Below are 17,871 nucleotides of genomic sequence, written 5' to 3' on the forward strand. Positions count from 1 at the left end.
CCCCAGGGAGGACGGGGGGTCTGGGGGCAGCCAGGGACCCTTGTGTCTTGGTGCTTTGCCAGCAGGGACCCAGCAAGGCTGGAGCTGCTGTTTGTGGCTGGGGGGGATGTGTCTGCACTGGTGTGGCTTGAGCATCAGCTGGGTCATGGCACAAGCTGCATTTCTGCAGAGGGGCTTTGAATGAGCAGATCCTCATCTCAAAACCCAAAACCTTTCCTGCCCCCCATACTGCCAGCCCTGTGGCTTTTGGAGGGATATGAAGGAACATCTGAATCCAGCAAAGTCTGGATTTAGACCAATGTAAATAGCACCTTAGGCTCAGCTGTGAGCTTGGGGTGCTCCTGGTGGCACTCGTGGCTGGGGCTGAGGGCAGGGTGCTCCCTGTGCCACATCCTGAGCTGCAGTGGTGGGGATGGGTGGATGAGATCTCCCACATCTCCTGTCCTTGCCAGGCTGGGATGCTGCAGTTGTCATGGCAACGCAGGAGGAGGCCTGTGGAGCCAGCCGGAGTTTGTGACCTAGCATTTGGGTGATGAGGGGTGGAGGGCTGGGTGCTCTCACCGTCACCTCCCTGGCCCCTCACTGCACCCCAAAACTGTGGTCAACCCCTTCCTCCCACAGTCAACCAACCCCTTGTTCAGCTGAAAGACTCCGGTGAAAAACAGGGATTTCCACAGGGAGAAGCACCTTTGGATGAAAAAAACATGTCCAAACCCATTGCAGGAGCATGCAACAAGCTCAGAACCTCCAACTTCCCTCTGCCTGGAATCCTCCTGGCTGGCTGAGGCTGAAGTAAAGGCAGTAGCACTGCAGAGCTTGATCTAGAGCCATTCTCTGTGGGATGCTCACTGGGCTATTTCCATGGGGCAGGGGTCTGCCTGGGAGGCATAATAATGATGGCTATAGGGGTAGGAGTGTAGCCAGCTCTGCTCTCGCTGCGTGCTGGGGTGCTGGATCTGACACAGAAGGTCACCTCCCCTGCCACCCACTGAACCATCCTGTGGAGCTGGATTTTTTCCCCATCTCAGGACAGCTCTTGCTGCCTGGCTCCAGCAGCTCATCCCTGCGGGGGGGGGGGGGGGGGGAGGGGGGGAGGCCTCAGCAGCCACCAGGCTTTGACTGACATCTGTCCATCATCTCCCTGGCAGCTGGAAGTGCAGCAGCAGAGGGGCCCTGCAGGAGGGACAGCTGGGGCACATACAGCCCCTCCACCAGGAAGGGTGTTGGGATGGCACCTGTGTCCTCCCAGCAGTGTCCCTGGCCCTCATGGCTCACTGTGCAGTGGCCTCGAGCTCGCCTGGCGTTGCTGGGCACTGGGTAGCACATGAGTCACGTTTCCTTCTACCACCCGTCTCTGCTCGGTGCTGGAGCTATTTTTGGGAGCTCCTGGAAGCGGATCAGCCCTCAGGAGCACAGTTAATGAATGTTCCCACCGTGCCAAGCTCCCATCCCCCACCGACCGCCCAGACCCTGTGCTCCCTGCTCAGTGTGTGTGAGCACCGGGTCCATCCTGCAGCCCCTCCTGAATCATCGGGAGCTGAAGCAGTGTCTTAGGGGCAAAATCAGTACCTTTCAGAGGGCTGTTGGGATCGGTTGGGGTGTTTTTATGGCACTGATCACTTGTATTCCAAAGGAGTGCATCATTCACGGTTATTTTTACTCCCAAGCTCCAGTGTTTCAGCTGGGCTGCACGGGCTCACTTGGCATCTCTGAGCAAAACAGGCAGAATTCTGCCCCAGGAATTGAGGGCTGGATGAAATCAGAGGCAGGCAGGCTTTGCTGAGCATTGCAGCCAGAGCCTCCTGGCCTCCCCAGCTCAGGAAGGGTTTGGTTTTATGGGATGCCAGTGGAGCTGGACCTGCAGCACCCATTCTATTCTCCCACCCTGTGCTTCTTCCCCTATATCTGCTCCGGGCTCAAGGATCTGTACACATTTACGAGTTTTCTTCCAGTGCAGTGTCTATGCTGCTCACCCATTGTTCTGGGAATGCCCACGGGCAGCAGTCACCTTCCTGCCCAAACCCAGACCAAGCTTGGGGGGGACCTGGTGTCTTTGCTGAGCTGCTGTTTTGACCGTGTTTTAGGGTCTGAAGGCTTCACCTGAGCCAGGCGGTGCCTGCGATCCTGGCACCGATGGGCTCTCAGCATCCCCGACCTCGCTGGGATAAAATTAGCCATTTCCCTTTGAATGAGTGCAGCTCAAGCAGCCCTAGCGCTTCGCTTCGGAGACGTCAAATGGCAGCGTTTCCTTTTCTGTCTGCGCTCGGGGAGGGTCCTTGCAGCCAGCTCCCGGTGACAATGACATTGATTTCCCAGACCTTTTGCCGTGGCCAAATCGGTATTTTTAGCTGGGGAAGGGGAAAAAATAAACCACGTGTCACAGAAACGCTTTCCCTGCCCTGATGGGAAGGGAAAGGAGGTGAAAGCCTGCGCTGCTGAAGGCAGTGGATGAACAGGGCTGGATGCTGCTGTCCTTGTCTCCAGAGCAGGGCTGGAGGCACGGCAGCAGTCACTGCTGCATCTTCCCAGGTCACCCCCAGTACTGCCCCCCAGCCGTGTCCCACACAGCTTCTTGGCTGGGCACCCTGAGCCCCTGCAATGGGGCTCCCATGACAGAGAGCAGGCAGGAGCCCTGCCCTCAGGAGATCCTATCACATCTCCTCAGCATCCCAGGCAGCCATTTATCTTCTGGGGCAGATGCTGCCTTCATCTCCCCTTCCCTGCCGCTGCCTTCTCCTCCTCCTCGCTCACCCCACCTGTTCTCATTTCCCAAAGAAGACTTTAATGAAATCTGCCCTTAATTAAATCCACTTTCATTTGCATAATTACCAGGAAATTGAAATTAGCCTGTAGACGTGGCTGGAATACATTTGGAATCAGGCAGCTCTGCCTGTCCCCCCCCACCTATGGGTGCTGCTCTCGCTCCCCTTCCCTCCCACCCTGGGGTGGCAGAGGGGCATGGGGGGACAGGTGAAAGGGGTGGACAGGGACCCCCAAGGCCGCAGCTGCATTAGCAGCATCATGTTTTGTTTCTTGAAAGAAAAAAGTCTTCAGCACCATTGAGACTGTTTTTGTTCTTTTATAACTATGTATTTTGCCATTTTTTTATGCTTATTATTTGTGGTTTGTGTTTTGTTTTTTAATCCTTTTCAACAGTGACAAACTGAGGTAACGTCTGTGACACTACAGCCTCTCCTACGGGAAGAAGGTCCGAAACCCGACAGCCGAGGGAACAGGAAATAAAAACCCGACAACCTACGGACACAGCGACCTCGACGAGAACAGGAACCAGAGGCAGGCCCAGCAGGAGGCTCAGCCCGGCCCTCCCCGGGGCGGCCGCAGCCCCGCATCTACATTATTGCACGAAAAGTTCGAGGACATCGAGGGACCTAAGGCAAAAAGGAGGAAAGTCCGCGCCTAGCGTCTCTACATCAGGACAATGCTACTTCTAACCCGGCCCTGGGGGGCCGCAGGGATGGGGGCAGCGGCGGTGGTGGGGCCAGCCGGGCGCCCGCCCGCTGTGTAAACTGCTGCTGCTGGATAGCTGGATAGCCCTTTGTGTGGGAATTGGGGCGCCCAAGGGAACAGAAGGGGTCCCTATGGCACCCACCATGATGGGAGGGAAGCCTGAACCATGCCATGGATTGGGTGCTGCTGTCTTGGGGTGCCCCCTGAGCCCCCCAAAACCAGGAGGGGAGTTGTGAACCCCACACACACCCCATGACTTTGTCCCTAAGGGGCCATCAGCGGGTCCTGCCACCACCGCCCTGCCCTGCTGCAGCCAGCCTTGGGGGGTCACCCCGCTGCTGCCTCCCCACCAGCCCCACAGGAAGGTAATGGGGGTTTGGGGAACGGGTGACAGCAAGGAAGGGCGATGGGGACAACACAGGATTGGTTCTGCTCAAAGCCCCCAGGTTGTGCAGACCAGCATGGAGATGCGCCACCACCACCTCTGCCAGTCCCTGGGTACAAAATGTCTGCAGAGAGGACAAGGGGACACCACCATGGCAGAGCCACCCATGCCGAGCATCCAACCTGCTGGACATTGGCACCGCGGAGCTCAGCTCCCGGCTGCAAGGGGACCAGTCCCTCTGTGGGGGCCTGGGGCTGCCAGCGGCAGGGCAGGGCGGGCCGGGGCTGCTGGCGGTCGGGACACACAACAACACACAGGGACACTGCTACATCAATGGCTGCCAGCGGCAGGGAGGCAGCTGGTGACCCCCAGCTCCCCATCACCAGCCCTCCATCACTTCCTGGGCCCCACCAATGGGGCAGGGACAGGTGGAAGGGGTTAAAGCCTCCCCAAAGGCCTCTTCCATACGCAGTGTCATCGGCCTTCCCTCGAGTATGGGGTGGGGAGAGCCATTGGGTACCAACTGCCCTGGACCCCCCACCCTGGGCAGTGAACCCCAGGCATGCAGCCTCCTCAGTGCATTCTCCCCACACTGGGATACCCCTCCTGGACCACCCTGGGGGAGGCTTGTGGGTGGCAGGAGCTGGGGCACCAGCATCTTCATGGGCAGTGAGCAGTGGTCTTGGCCGTGCTGCCGCCAGGCAGGAAGTGGGGGGATCAGCATCCTCAGTGCTGCAGAGTGCAGCCAGCTTTGTCCTTTTTCTCTTGCTTTCTGTAACTTGTTTTCCTTTGGGAGACCCGGGGCCTGGTCCCGGCTCATGCCACCACCATGAGCAGCACCCCCCATCCCCATCCCCATGGTGGGGGGACAGGACAGGCGGGCACCACTAGCTGCCCTGGTGCCGTCACACACAGATCTCTATTGCTGTGGCCAGGACCATCTGCCCTTTGCCCTTGTCCTGCCGTCCGTCTGTCCTGCTCGCTGTGCCCGGGGACGCCACGCTCGGCTCGGGGCCGCGAGGGCTGCTCCCCTCGGTCAGCACGGTCCTCTTGAGTGGGGCAGGGGTGCAGGGCCCGGCTGCCTCATGGCAGTGCGGCCCGGCCGGGAGCTTGTCCCTGGCGTGCTTGCGGGAACGGTAGGAGGGTCGGCACCGCACCTCAGCCATCAGGTCGCACTTGATGAAGTAGAAAACCTCCTTGACTGGGCAGCGCTTCTCAGGGTCGAGGGCCAGCAGGCGCTGGAACATGCGCAGGGCGCTGTCCGTGAAGCGCCGCCACTGCGAGGGCAGCCCCGCCAGCCGCCCCTTCTGCCACCGCACAAACTCCTCGAAGAAGGCGTCCGACGCCACCGCCGCCTCCCAGGGGAAGTTGCCGGTAAGGACGCAGAAGATGAGCACCCCAAAAGCCCAGACGTCGATGCTGGTGTCCACGGCGAAGCCCTCTGCCCGCCCGGCCTGGCACACCTCGGGCGCCGTGTAGGGGATCGTGCCGCTGATGCGCTTCACCCGGCAGCCCACCTTGCGGGTCATGCCGAAGTCGGCCAGTTTGACACGGCGGCAGTCACGGTCGAAGAGCAGCACGTTCTCTGGCTTGATGTCCCGGTGCACCAGGCTCTTGCTGTGCATGTAGTCGAGGGCCAGGCCCAGCTGCTGCACACAACGCTTCACCAGCTCCTCGGGGAGCCCCACCTGTGGCAGCGGGGACACAGTGTCAGCTGCGAGCCACCGAGCCCCTGGTGATCCCACCCCATCCGGGACCGCGTATCGGTGTCGTTACATGCCCGACACGGTCATGGCTGCTGGTTCTGGGCCACCCTAGGGATGGGTGATGGGTCCAGGGACCTACAGGGGATGGGTTTCAGGCCACCCCAGGAGATGAGTGATGGGTCCCAGTCTTGCTTGTAGGTGCTTGTGCTTAGGGCCAACCCATACAGGGATGCCTGGTGTCCGCGCATGGGGCCCCATCCCACTGAAGCACAGCAGCAGCTTTGCTTAGTGCCCTGGGGATACCGAATCCCACCCACCCCAAAAGATTCCCACAGGAGGGGTCCCACCTGTGGCGGGATGATGTCGAAGAGGTCCCCACCGGGGGCATACTCCTGAGCAAACACGTAGCAGTCCTCGGTCTCGAAGACCACATCAAAGACCTTGATGATGAAGGGGCTGGAGGAGAGCGTGTTGGTGATGCTGAACTCCCGCAGGAAGTTCTTCAGCTTCGTCTTGCTCTTATTGACGAACTTCAGGGCCATCTTGGTGCCTGCAGTGGGCAGGAGATAAGGATGAGCCCGGGACACAGCTGGGACAAGCTGGGCACCCCACTCCCAGCACAGCTATGTCCCCAGTGCCCTCTGCGCTCCTCTCACCTGTGCTTTTGTGGGACACCAGGTCTACCTTGCCATAGGTGCCCTTGCCGAGCTCACGGATGAGGTCGTAGTGCTTGCTGATGTCAGTGCCTGAGAGGGTGCGGATGGCCAGGGACTGCATGTCCTCAGTGATGAGGGGCACCCCGCAGCAGGCCAGCTTGCGCGACGGCTCCTGCTCAATCGAACCTGCACTCATGGCTGCGCTGCAAGGCAGAGGTGTCACTGCTCCCAATGGGTGCTGGAAAGCCATCACACCCTGTCCCATCCCATCCCATTCCATCCCATCCCATCCCATCCCATCCCATCCCATCCCTGGGGCTTGGAGCGGGCACTGGGCTTCTCAGGGCACTACAGAGTAGCACCCAGTGGGTACCAGCCCCTTGTCCCCAGGAGCCACCAACCCAGTGGCTCTGGAGAGGATGCTCCAGATGCCATGAAAGGCAGGGCCACCAGGTCCCCACCCTCCTGCCTTTGCAGAGCTCTGGAGGGCAGCCAGGGCCACACCAAAGGCACTAAGCAGGATATAGGTTCTGCAGCAAATCACTACCATGTACCTCTGATCATCCATCACATCACTGCTGTGCTGGATGCTCTGGTGCAGAGCAGAGATGACAACACTGATGTTCCGCCCTCCCAACAAGCCAGCAGCAGTTTTTATTCCCCATGAGCCAAGCTTGGACTCACCCACCACACCACCACAGCAACAAAACCACCCCGGGATCTCCTCTGACGTCTTCAGGGTGCTGCATCACCCTCCATCACCCCCCAAAAGCACAAACCCACACTATGAGCACACACAAGTGTGCAGCACAACCATCCCGAGCAGAGACATGGGCACTGCTGGCTACCACGGCAAATAAATCTAACATCCTTTGGGTTTTGTAGCCACTTCTTATCCCAGAGCAGAGCTCAGCTTCTTAGTTGATTATATATTTTTTGTGTGTTCCTGGGAAGTTGGGTAAAAAATAGAAAAGGAACTTCAACATCATGATGTTCCAAAAATGTAACGGCTTGACTCATAAGATCTCCCAAGCAGCTCATCTCCATAGTGTTTTATTGGCCTCCTGGATGAGGAGCACCATTTCAGCATCTGAGTGCTGGAGGTGGAGGTGGATCAGCGCAGCAGCTCGATGGATGCATGACTAAAAACAGCTCCCAGCATCCTGCAAGAAGAATTGTGTCTACGCTTGAATTTACCATTGTCCGTGTCTCATTAACCAGTATTGAAATCCAACTGCTCAAGTTGGCAAAGTTGGGGTTTGAGAGGAAACCCACTGGTGGGATGCGAGAGGGGAAGTGAGGCTGGACAGCTGCTAGGAAGAACTCTCCAAGCCAAGGGCAACTTCATAGAACCTCAGAATCATTAGGATTGGAAGGGACCTCTGGAGATCATCCAGTCCAATGTGCTGCCAAGGCAGGGCCACCAGGAGCAGGTTACACAGGAACATGTCCAGGTGAGATTGGAATGTCTCTGGAGGGGGAGGACACCACATCCCTCTCTGGGCAGCAGGTTCCAGTGCTCTACCACCCTCAGTGGAAAGAAGTTCTTCCTCATGTTGAGGTGAAACTCGTCGTGTTTTAGTTTATGGCCATTGCACCTCTTCTTGTTGCTGGGCACCATTGAAAAGGGTCTGGCACCATCCTCCTGGCACCTGCCTTTGAGGTACTGATCTGCATTGATGAGATCCCCTCTCAGTCTGCTCTTCTCTGGACTAAACAGGCCCAGCTCCAGCAATATCTGCTTGTAAGAGGGATTCTCTGGACCCCTGATCATCTTTGTGGCCTCCACTGGATCTTTTCTACCAGCTGCTTGTCTGTCTAGTACCAAGGAGCCCAACACTGGACACAGTACTCCAGATGTGGTCTCATTAGGGTCGAGTAGACCCATTGGATTTTTCAAGCAGTTCCTTTCCAACCAGCAACAGAGAAATGCCCATGGGAAACGGGTGTCCCAGCAAGCCATGTCCCCTGCCTGCTGCTGGGTTTTTGCAACTGCACCAGAGCTGCAGATGCTGCATTTGTGGAGATTTATGGAGAAGGGAAACATCCTGAGGTGTGGGTCTGTCGGGCAGAAGTGAGGCTGTGCTGCTGGAACAGAATCCTGCCACGGTGCCTCCTTCACAGCTAGGATCCTGCTTCACTGCTTCATTACAGCCAGCTGGTACAATGCACCCCTCACTGTCAAGGCTCACAGGAACACAGCTCCAGTGCCGATCCCAAGGAGAACCAACAGTGATGGTGGCCACATCCCCAACACGCTGAAGCCAAACAAAAGGTGTAAAGGCAGAAGATTTCATTGAAAATTGAACTGCTTTGGAAAACATGTTGGGTTGATGGAAGCAGCAAAGAGGGGCAGCAGGGGGGAGGGAGCGAGGGCTTGTGTCCAGCTGGTTCTGTATGCTCATGGGCATAGAAGGAGACTGCCAGTACAACAAGAGGTGTCACAGCCGTGTTGAGGTCCTGTGTCCTTGGCTGCCTTCTGTCCCATGCCAGCCATGCCAACATGACCACTGGCAGGTAAACCAGAGCAGAAACGGGGCCTCTCCCAGCACACCAGCTCCCCTCCTGCTGCTACTGCCCGGCCCTGAATCACTGGAGGAGAGGAGCCAGTGATGTGCCTGAGGGAAGCCAAAACCCCTCCCAGCGCAGGGCCCCATCTCCATTGTTTTGGGTGCTGTTGAAGAAGGAACTCTTAAAGCCGGGAGGAATGAAGTGCATCTCAGCTGAGTCCCAGCAAAAGCCCTGCAGCACGAGACCCCAGGCAACAACAAAGGGGAAGGAAAAATGCTGCCAAGTGGCACAGGGCCCCCACTGCTCTCCTCAGGTGGTTCATGCCATCATCTCCACATCCTGAACCGTTTCTCCTACTATTCAGACTAAAATTGTTCTGTGTTTAAGCTTCAGGAGCATTTATCTCATTGAGTGAGGAGGATAATCCACCCACTTCTTCCTTGTTCCCTGGCAGGTATTTATAGGCAGCCACTCGTCTCCCGTCGGCAGCTGCCGCTCCTCTCCCCAGACCTCCCTGGCTCCATTCCAACACCACGGAGCAGACCCCAAGAGAAGAATCCCCTATCCATATCCAGAGCCTGGCACCCTGATGGCTACTGGGGCCAGCACCACCATACTGCTCCCTGCAAGGGGATGCTTTCCACTGCTCCACGTCCTGCTCCGCTGCTCGCAGCCCTGGGCACATCGGCTCTGCCGCTAAGTAATTGCAAACTCATTAAGAACTCATTGAGAGGAGCAGAGGCAGCCCAGGAGAGCTGCCCCAGGCACCCAGAGGAGGAGGCAGCAGGGGCCGCTTGGAAATTGAGAAGGGAAAAGTGGGAAAACAACCCTCTCTGGGCACATGAGAGACCCACAGGGCAGGAAAAGAACCCGGTTATGGAGTGGGGTCAAAGGGTTTGGGCCGAGGCTGAGGCAGGGTTCCCTGTGGCCAGGCAGTGTGCTGGAAGGCTGGTGAAGGGCCAGGACTCTCACCATGAGCAGCTCTGGGGTAAGGAACCAGGAAAATGATGAGAAAAAGCACACAAGCAGGGTTAGGAGCATTGCAAGACCCAGATTTCTCCTTAGAGAGGGAAGAAATGAGAAATACACGGCAGCATGGCGGGTGCGGCACAGGCTGCTCTGCCCTGCAAGTGCCTCGACCACACCACACGTACTTCAGAGCGTTGATTTCCTCGTGTCCCCATCCCAAACCCTCCTGCTGCTACAACACTTACTACAGCATTAATTACAGTGTAATTGGCTTTAGTTATCAGCAGGTAACACAGGCTGGAGGCCAGGGCACCTGTCCGCATGGAGCTCACTCTCTCTGCACCCCGGCCAGCTCCAAAACCTCCCCTATTTTCTTCCAACCACCCGCTGAGCCAGCAAAGTGATTCCCAAGCAAGTGCTTGGTTCTGCCGGTGCCATCCCTGCTCACGGTGCTGCCCGTGCTGCCTCACTGGGGCAGGAGGTGCCCCAACCTTCCCTGTGCCCCACTCCACTTCCAGCCTCTGCTGCCTCTGCTCCTGCCTGACCCCTTTCCAGGGATATTCTCTCATCTCCTCTGCGCCACTGGGACCAGCACAGGGTGTTATTAAGATCACTTCCCTGGGGCACCAGCACCCAGGGAGGGCTGGCAAAGGCACCTTCACTGAATGAGGACAACAGCTCCACAGGCACAGGGAGGGGACAGGCATCTCACTAGGCTCAGAACCGTGGGCACCCACTACATCCAGACATCCTCTGCCCCAGGAAAACCAGCACAGCACAAGTGGGGACAGTGTCCACTTGCACCAGGACCATCCCAACAAGCCAAGTGTGTCCAGGAGGTGGAACAGCTTCTCTGACAGCATCCCACAACCCCAGAGGAGCAGCCATCAAACAAGGAGCTGATGGATGGGGCACATCTCCATGTCCCGCTGGCTCTTTGGCAGTGGAAAGGCGCTGGGAAACATGAGCTGCTTACACCACAAGCCTGAATCAGCACCAAAGCTCCATCGAAGCACCTGCAGCAACTGTGACTCTCCAGTGTCCCCATTCTGGGACATTTCTCCATGCAATGGTACTGAATTCCTAGTTATCTGGAGTTTCTCATACCAGTTCCTTGCCTGGACCAGAGCAGAATGCCCACAATCAGGATCAGCTCCACTGAGACATCCCCAGTGGGGATGTCTCACTGCAGGGCAAGGTCAGGCCTATGGCACCCGTTTGCAGCGTTCCCCATTGCAAGAACCATCTCCCATCCCAGCCATTAGCCTGTGCCCACCTTCTTCAGCTTTTGGTCCCAGATTCAGGTTTTGCAGGCATATTTGAGAAGAGCAGATAAAGCAGTGCCCATGTTCTCTCCAACAACAGCTCATGCTGTCCTCCTGAGGGATGGGTGACAGCACTCCCCGGAGAGCCACTGCTCCATGCCGTCCTGTGTGCCCTCCACAAGGCTCTCCCAGAGAAGCCAGCAGGATTTTCCCTGCCCTCATCGGCACAGTCTCCATCCATTGACCCCTGACACAGGACCTTAGTGCCTTTGAGTGCTTCGGCCTCCCGGGATTTTTCCTGGTGAGTGGAACGGCTTCAATAGGACCTCAGCTCCATCAGCCTCCAGCTCCTCCCGCCTTTGCCGCCAGCACTGGGGTTTATGATTACTTCATTGTTTGATTGGTTTCATCAGCCTGTCATCATCTCCCTCCCAAAACTCTTCCACCAGCGCCGGCAGCCTTTGGGATCTGCAAAGACAAACGGCCGGCGCGGCGCCTGCCCGCTGCCCCCTCGGTCCCCACAGCAGGGCCAGCAGCCTTCGGCCCCTCACACTCTGGGGGTCAGTGGGACACATCACCCTGCTGCAGCGCCAGCCCCACCGCCCCTCTGAGGAGCTTCACGGCCCCTACACATGGCGGGGCTGCAGCCAGCCCCACGTGGGACCCTCATGGCCGGAGCTGCTGTGACCTGGCAGCCCGGGCATCGCCCCGGCGGGGCTGCTCCCACCTCTCCCTGGCCTCGCTTTTGCCCCATTGCCCCCAGGCAGCCTCTTCCCGCAGCATCCCTTCCCATTCACGCCACAGGCACACCGGGAGCCAGGGCCTCGGCATGGAGACACCAGCCCCGCGGTTCCGGCTCCCAGCGGGTGATCGCGCTGCGCAGAGGGGAGACAAGGCTGAACGGCTCCGGCTCCCCGCGCTGTCACCCGGAGCTGCGGCAGGATTCCCGCCGGCATCACCCGCCCTCCCGCGGCCACCGCGATGGCGAGGCCGGACCTGGAGGAAAGTGGGTCACGCTTCCCGTTCCCGAGCCGCTCCCGAGCCGCTGCCGGCGAGAGGCTGGTGCGGGCTGGAGGCCGGTTCCTGTGCCCGCACCGCGCTGGCGGCGGGGGAAGGCGACGGAAGATGGCACGAGGTGCCCCCGAGGCCACCTCTCCCCTCCCTGATGCCCTTCCCCTGCCTCCAGCCGCTTCCAACAATCTCAGCACATCCTCCCAACCTGCCCCCATCCCCCCATTCACAGGGACCCCTTCCTCCCTCAGGGGCAGCCAGGGACCGCCTGCCAGGGCACGACCCCCCCATGGCCGCCGCCCCGGTCGGCCCCCACCACCCCGCTCCGACACTAACTCCGCTCAAGTGGGACTCAACCGCTTCCGTCTCCGACCCCGCGTTGTCCCCGCAGCCGCAGGGCCAGGGCCGGGCGCAGGTGGCGGCGGGGCCCTGGGGGCAGCACCCGCATCTCCCGGCGCATCCCCCCCTCCCCGTTGTTCGTGCCGGTGGTACCGTGATGGGTTTTCCACCCCGCCGCCGCCCCGCGCCCCCCCCCACGCTGTGCGGGCAGACAAAGGGCGGCCCCGCCACAAAGGCTTGGGCCGGTACCGGCGCCCCCCGCGCCCCTTCCCCGCCGCTGCCGCCTCCTTACCGGTGGGGCGAGCCGCCGCGCCCCGGCCTCGGCGGGAGAGGAGCCGCTGCCGCCCTCCCCCCGCGCGGGGCCGCGCCGCGCCGCTGCCGCCCGCCCCGCCGGGCTCATGCCGCGGCCCCGCCGCCGGCACCGGAGGAGCGGAGCGGAGCGGAGCGGCGGAGCCCCCCCCGGCAGGGCAGCACCGCCCCGCCCCGCGCTCCGCCCGGCACCGGCACCGCCCCGCGGAGGAAGGGGGGGAGCGGCCGCCGCTCCTCCGGCGCTGGCTCGAGGAGCAGCCGGTCCGACCCCCCAGCACCGGCAGCCCTCAAGGTGGTCGGTGCGGGAGGCAGCCGGTGCCCGGCGGGTGCAGCCGGGGACACAGCGCACCCGACCTCCGGGGCTCCAAGCGGGGCTCGGTCCCTCTCAGTTCCCCAGGCAGAGGTCTGGCTCCTCAGCCCCTTCCCCACCCCACTCAACGGGCTCCGACAGTCCACGCCTGGAGCATCGGGGGTCACCGCCATCCACAGCATGCATCTGAAAAGTCCTTGCGCTGGGCCACATCCTGCTGCAGGCACATTCCCTGTTTCCCACTCTCCTGGAGCCTCCCAAGACTTCAGATCCCTTTGCCTTCAGTGCAGGTGATGGCTGTCATCACACCAGAACACATGTGGGACACGCGGCTCCTCGCGCCGTGCACCCCAGGATGTGTGACCGTTCGGACCGAGTCCAGGGAAGGCGGCAGAGGCAGAGGCACTGTGTGCGGCTTCCTCAGCCTCAGAATGCTCCAGCAGTGCATTCAGCCAGAGGCTCCACACACCTCCAGCCCAGGGGCAGCTCTCCCGAGGGGAAGACACCGTGCCCCTCCTCAGAGCATCCCTGGGCTGTTGTAGTCCTTCAAGATCTCTTTCTTTGCTCACTGGGGCTGAGCAGGGATGTTCTAATACAGGCCATAGCTGGCTTTGGGATCCCTCAGCTCTTAGCTGGACACCAGGTCCCTTTGCTCCTGTTGATGATGCTTTTGAGCTGACTCACAGCCATGGGGCTGCCTCATGCTCCAAAGGGTGGCAGCAGGTTGGTCCCATGCACTGCTGGGACCAGGGCAATCCTGCTGCCACCCAACCGGTTGGTGTCATAAATTAATCTAAAGGAAGAGGTGGAATCGCTTTCTGACACCTCACTGATTCGGTGCCAGGCACTGCGGTGACATTATCTCCCTTCTCCCATCCAGCAGCCACCCAGGGCATTATCAGCCTAGGGTCATGGCAGCACAAGAGGCAGCTGTGTCGCAGCAGCATGTGCTGGTCACCTTGATCCCCCTCCACTCACTGGTCCCTGCCACAGCTCCCAGTACCCATGGCTTGGATGCTCCAAGTATGAATGATCCCCACTGGGATGGAGGATCTGTGTGGCATGAGGGGGGAAATCTGTGTGCTGCACCACAGGAGCCCAGTGACCCCACAAGCCAGGGCAGGCACTGGAGGTGCGGAGGTGCTGGGAACGGGCGCACCATGGGAGATGGGGCAGAGCTGGACGCATCCTGCTCTGCCGTGCAAGCAGGACATGGGCTGGTGGAATGCACCAGTGTTTCCTCACAGGCCCCGCTCCATCGGCTGCAGGGGATGGAGTGAGCCCAGCCTTGCCCCTTCCCGTGGCACCCACACAAGGCACAGACCCCCCGTGTCCCCTGCCTGCCCTTGCCACACTGCGGCTCTGGCTCCCGCAGCCTCCTGCTTGTGGCGTTCCGAGCTGTGCCTCTGAGCCCTCCTTCTGCACGCCCTATTTATAGCTTGGGGCTGTTTCTAGGTCAAGCATGCATGAGGCACGGATGCCCAGGAGCCCGCACAGGGACCGCGGGGGCTGCGGCAGCAGCACTGCACACTGCACACAGCTTGGCTCCCAGTGCCACTGAACCAGTGGTGGAGCATGGGACTGTGCCATGCCCCAGTTGAGGTCTCAGTGACAGACCAGCTGGACTGTGGTGGGGCTCTGTAGGGCTCCATAGGGCCTGGCAGGGATCCGTGGGGCTCTGTGGGGCTGCCAGACTGCAGACCAGCACATCGGCAGCATGTGGGTCACACACTGACTGATAGTAACACCCATAGCACCAGTGAGTGCTCATGGTCTTCAAAGAATATTAGTAACTCATTCAGATTAGCGACATGAAAGGAGCCAGATCAAATATGTTTATCACCCACTGTGATCCCAAACCATGCGATGAGCCTGTGGCTCCGCAGGGGACCACGAATGCCCCGGGGATTTCTGCTTGGAAAGGAAATGTCCTGGCTCATATTAGAATAACTGTGCTCGGACAGGGCAGGCAGCAGGGAAATGACCTGAAAAGCCCAAAATGCTTTTAGCAAGCCTAATCCCCTCCAAATCCAGTGACAAAGTCGCCTGTCCCTTTGCTATCACTTGCTCTCCCCCCTGCTCCCCCGGCAATGGGAGCCACGGGTCAGGGTACCACAGCTCCCTGCAGCCTGCCCTAAGATGCTGGCAGGGATGCTGGGAAGGAGCAGGCGGGGAGGGAAGGAGGAGGGCGACGCGGGAGCAGAGCACGCCGGGAGCCGCGGCACCAGCAGAGGGGAGCACTCAGCCCGTGTCTCCAGATGCTTTGGCATGTTTTTCCCCAAGCTCCGACACCTCCCGCTGCGGTCGGTCATCCCTTCCTCTGCCGTCGGTCATTCCTTCCTCCGCCTCGCCACTGGGCGCACTGTCACCGCTGTGACCTTCTTCCCGCTGTCCACCCCAACAACCCTTCGCAGCGCCAGCCCGGGGGGCATAACCCGTGTTGGGGGGCTGCGTGTCCCCTCGGTCCCTGGGAACAGTACCCAGGGAAACGGGGGAACTGGTTTCCGGCCCACTGGAGTGGGGGTTAAGTGCCCTCCACCTCGGTGGTGTTCCTGAGCAGCGTGCTCTATCCCTGCTGCCGCTGCTGGGTAGAGATTCCCAGCGGATGCTCTCAGCCCAGGCGCTGCTGGGCACGATCTGCAGCTTGGCTGTGTGGTGGGGACGTGTCAAGCCACTGTTGGGGGCCACTGAGGGGCTGCCAACCCCCTTGTAGTCCTCCAGGGCCCGTGCCGTGCTCCTGGATACACAGGATGGACCCGTGCCAGCCGGGTAGGGGGCACAGCGTTCTGTCCCCGGAATGGCCTAGGTCAGGACCTGCAGCACCGGCCGCAGGGAGCTGGGACGTGGTGTTGACTCTAGAGCTTAATGATGAATATTCAGCTACTGCGTTGAAAGGAAACAGAATGGTTTCCTTCGGAATGGGTTCCTTCTGAAAAGAAGTAGAACGGGTTTCTTCATGGGAGGGTGGGATTTGGGGGTGTGATGGGGACACGGCGCTGCCCCCCTCACACACCTCATCTGGGTCTGGAGCCTCAGACACAGCTGAATCGCTGCCTGTGCGCCCATCACGAAGCGGGGGCAAAGCAACGAGCGGGACTGAATTGGGAGCACGGGGAGAGCCATGGGGCTTGCCCTGGCACCCCCTCATCCCATCACTGGGGTACCCCCGCACCCCATCACCCTGTCCCGCCCGCCCGCGGCCGCCGCTCGCAGCCCGTTCTCCTGGCACCACCTAGCGAGGCTGCGGGGACAGACAGTGCCTTCGGCACCCACCGGCGGGGCCCGCACGCTCCCGGCGGCTCCGGGTGACAGCGCAGGGCCGGGGGTGGGGCGATGGAGGAGCGGGGAGCACCCGGGGGGTCCCTCTGCCTGCACCCCCCGACCCGGAGCAAGCCCACCCCGCTGCGGCTGTGCCGACGGCAGCAGGAGATGGGGTCCTGTCCCCAAAGGCTGGTGGCAGACAGCGGGCAATGGCCGGGGACAAGGCTGGTGACAACCAGGGGATCCTCAGCCATGCAGAACACGTTGAATCAGGCAGCACGGGGAGAAGTCTCTTGGGACAAGCCACGGGTGTCCATCCCTTACTGTCCCATCCCTTGCTGGGGGGGGTGGTCCCCATGGCCACCACACAGAATCTGGGGCCACCATATTGGCCCACACCAGCTGGGAATGCCAAGCTCGTGCCGCCTGTGGCCCAGCACAGGCTGGATGCAGGCAGTTGCCTCCAACCCCGAGTACGGATGTGAGAAGGAAGCCCCGGGGGTGCTCTGTACCCCTCTCCATCCAGCAGTACACACACCCAAGGCCCCTCTCCCATCCCAATTTCCCACCACCACCTCCTAGTGCTGTCCCAGACAGTGCTAAGTTCATTGGCAGCGACACACGGGAATCAAGGTTCCAAACCCCATGATTTACACCAAAACAAATCCTACAGCTCCCCACACACCAGGAGGAAGCACAGACTGTCCCACCCCAGCCTGGATGGTATCCCAGCAGCACCACCACCCCCGACCTCCCCATGGGCACCCAGCACTTGGGGGGGCTCCCAGCCATGGGGGCAGCTTTGCTCCGGAAATGGCAGCAAGGGACAGGAGCCGGCAGTGGCTCAGTGCCACTGAGGAGCAGTTGGGCACAACGTGTGCCAGCGTTCACACTTCACATCCCTGCCGGCTGCCTGGCTCATTCTGGCACTGGCACATTTGCTTTGGCTGGGGCTCAGCAGCATGGATGGCAGAGGAGCTTGGGGAGGGAGAAGCAAGTGGCAGTGCCACCACCAAGAGCAGCCTGGTGACCCTCCTTGGTGACCCCCAGCCAGTGCCTGCCCCAGAGGTGACAGCAGAGTCCAGCAGGGATCCCTTTTGGGTGAGCAGGATTGGCAAGATGGCTCTGGAATGCCATGGGGTCGCTGCCAACAGCCCTGCTCCTATGGGCACACCAGCACCACTCGGCATGGCACAGGATGCCCACCCTGCACTCTGGAGAGCTCCTGCCAGGGAAGCACCTGCTGGATGCACACTCGCTGTGCATGCAGCCTCTCCCTGGCATGGCACAGCATGGCCCTGCTCTCCTCTGGCCAGGTAGGTTATGCTTGCTCCAAGGGGAACTTCGGCACAGCCAAGGCCGGCAGCTCTCCTACTGGCACAGTGCCCGGCTCAGCTCAGTGCTGTGCTCTCATGCCCCTCGTGGGCTCGCAGCATGTCCCCACCAGCCGGGCACGGTGGCACTGACCTGTGCAGGTGCAGCGGCTGCAGCTCCTCTTTCTGGAAGCAGATGAAGCAGAAGGAATCCATCACTCAGCACACCGTAGGTCAGGCAGTGACACAGGAGTGTTGGCATCTTCCTGCCCTCACCAGTGCTGCGGGCAGCCGGAGGCTCACACTCGCCTGCCTGGAGCCATGGTGTCGGGAGCCCTTCACACAGCCAGGCTGAGTGTCGGGGCCAG

At 60.4% G+C, this 17,871-nt stretch overlaps 1 protein-coding gene across 5 annotated transcripts; it reads right to left on the reverse strand.

Moving 5' to 3' along the window:
- Positions 1-3,063: 3,063 nt before the first annotated feature.
- SBK1 (SH3 domain binding kinase 1) lies at positions 3,064-17,871 on the reverse strand. 5 transcript variants are annotated; one of them, XM_031050350.2, is made up of 4 exons: positions 17,658-17,871; positions 6,216-6,418; positions 5,907-6,109; positions 3,064-5,541 (listed from the first exon to the last, which is right to left on the reverse strand). In XM_031050350.2, the coding sequence occupies exons 1-4, from the start codon at positions 17,717-17,719 to the stop codon at positions 4,759-4,761; spliced, it is 1,251 nt and encodes a 416-aa protein (XP_030906210.1). In that variant the 5' UTR covers positions 17,720-17,871; the 3' UTR covers positions 3,064-4,758. The 5 variants fall into 5 exon arrangements, with proteins under 5 accessions (XP_030906210.1, XP_033921479.1, XP_033921480.1 ...); XM_034065588.1 differs by lacking the exon at positions 17,658-17,871 and adding an exon at positions 12,603-12,642 and having other exon boundaries at positions 4,349-5,541; XM_034065589.1 differs by lacking the exon at positions 17,658-17,871 and adding an exon at positions 12,603-12,621 and having other exon boundaries at positions 4,349-5,541; positions 6,216-6,413.

Source organism: Melopsittacus undulatus, chromosome 8, assembly GCF_012275295.1.
Source record: "Melopsittacus undulatus isolate bMelUnd1 chromosome 8, bMelUnd1.mat.Z, whole genome shotgun sequence".
Taxonomy (NCBI): domain Eukaryota; kingdom Metazoa; phylum Chordata; class Aves; order Psittaciformes; family Psittaculidae; genus Melopsittacus; species Melopsittacus undulatus.

What these genes read in the sequence shown, in the direction of transcription:
- SBK1 (XM_031050349.2), bottom strand. Translation starts at nt 11,197, where the DNA reads ATGGAGACTGTGCCGATGAGGGCAGGGAAAATCCTGCTGGCTTCTCTG. An exon ending in GGTGTCCCACAAAAGCACAG is followed by an intron (nt 6,110 to 6,215) that starts GTGAGAGGAGCG and finishes TGCCCACTGCAG; the next exon opens with GCACCAAGATGGCCCTGAAG. An exon ending in TCGACATCATCCCGCCACAG is followed by an intron (nt 5,542 to 5,906) that starts GTGGGACCCCTC and finishes CCGCTGCCACAG; the next exon opens with GTGGGGCTCCCCGAGGAGCT.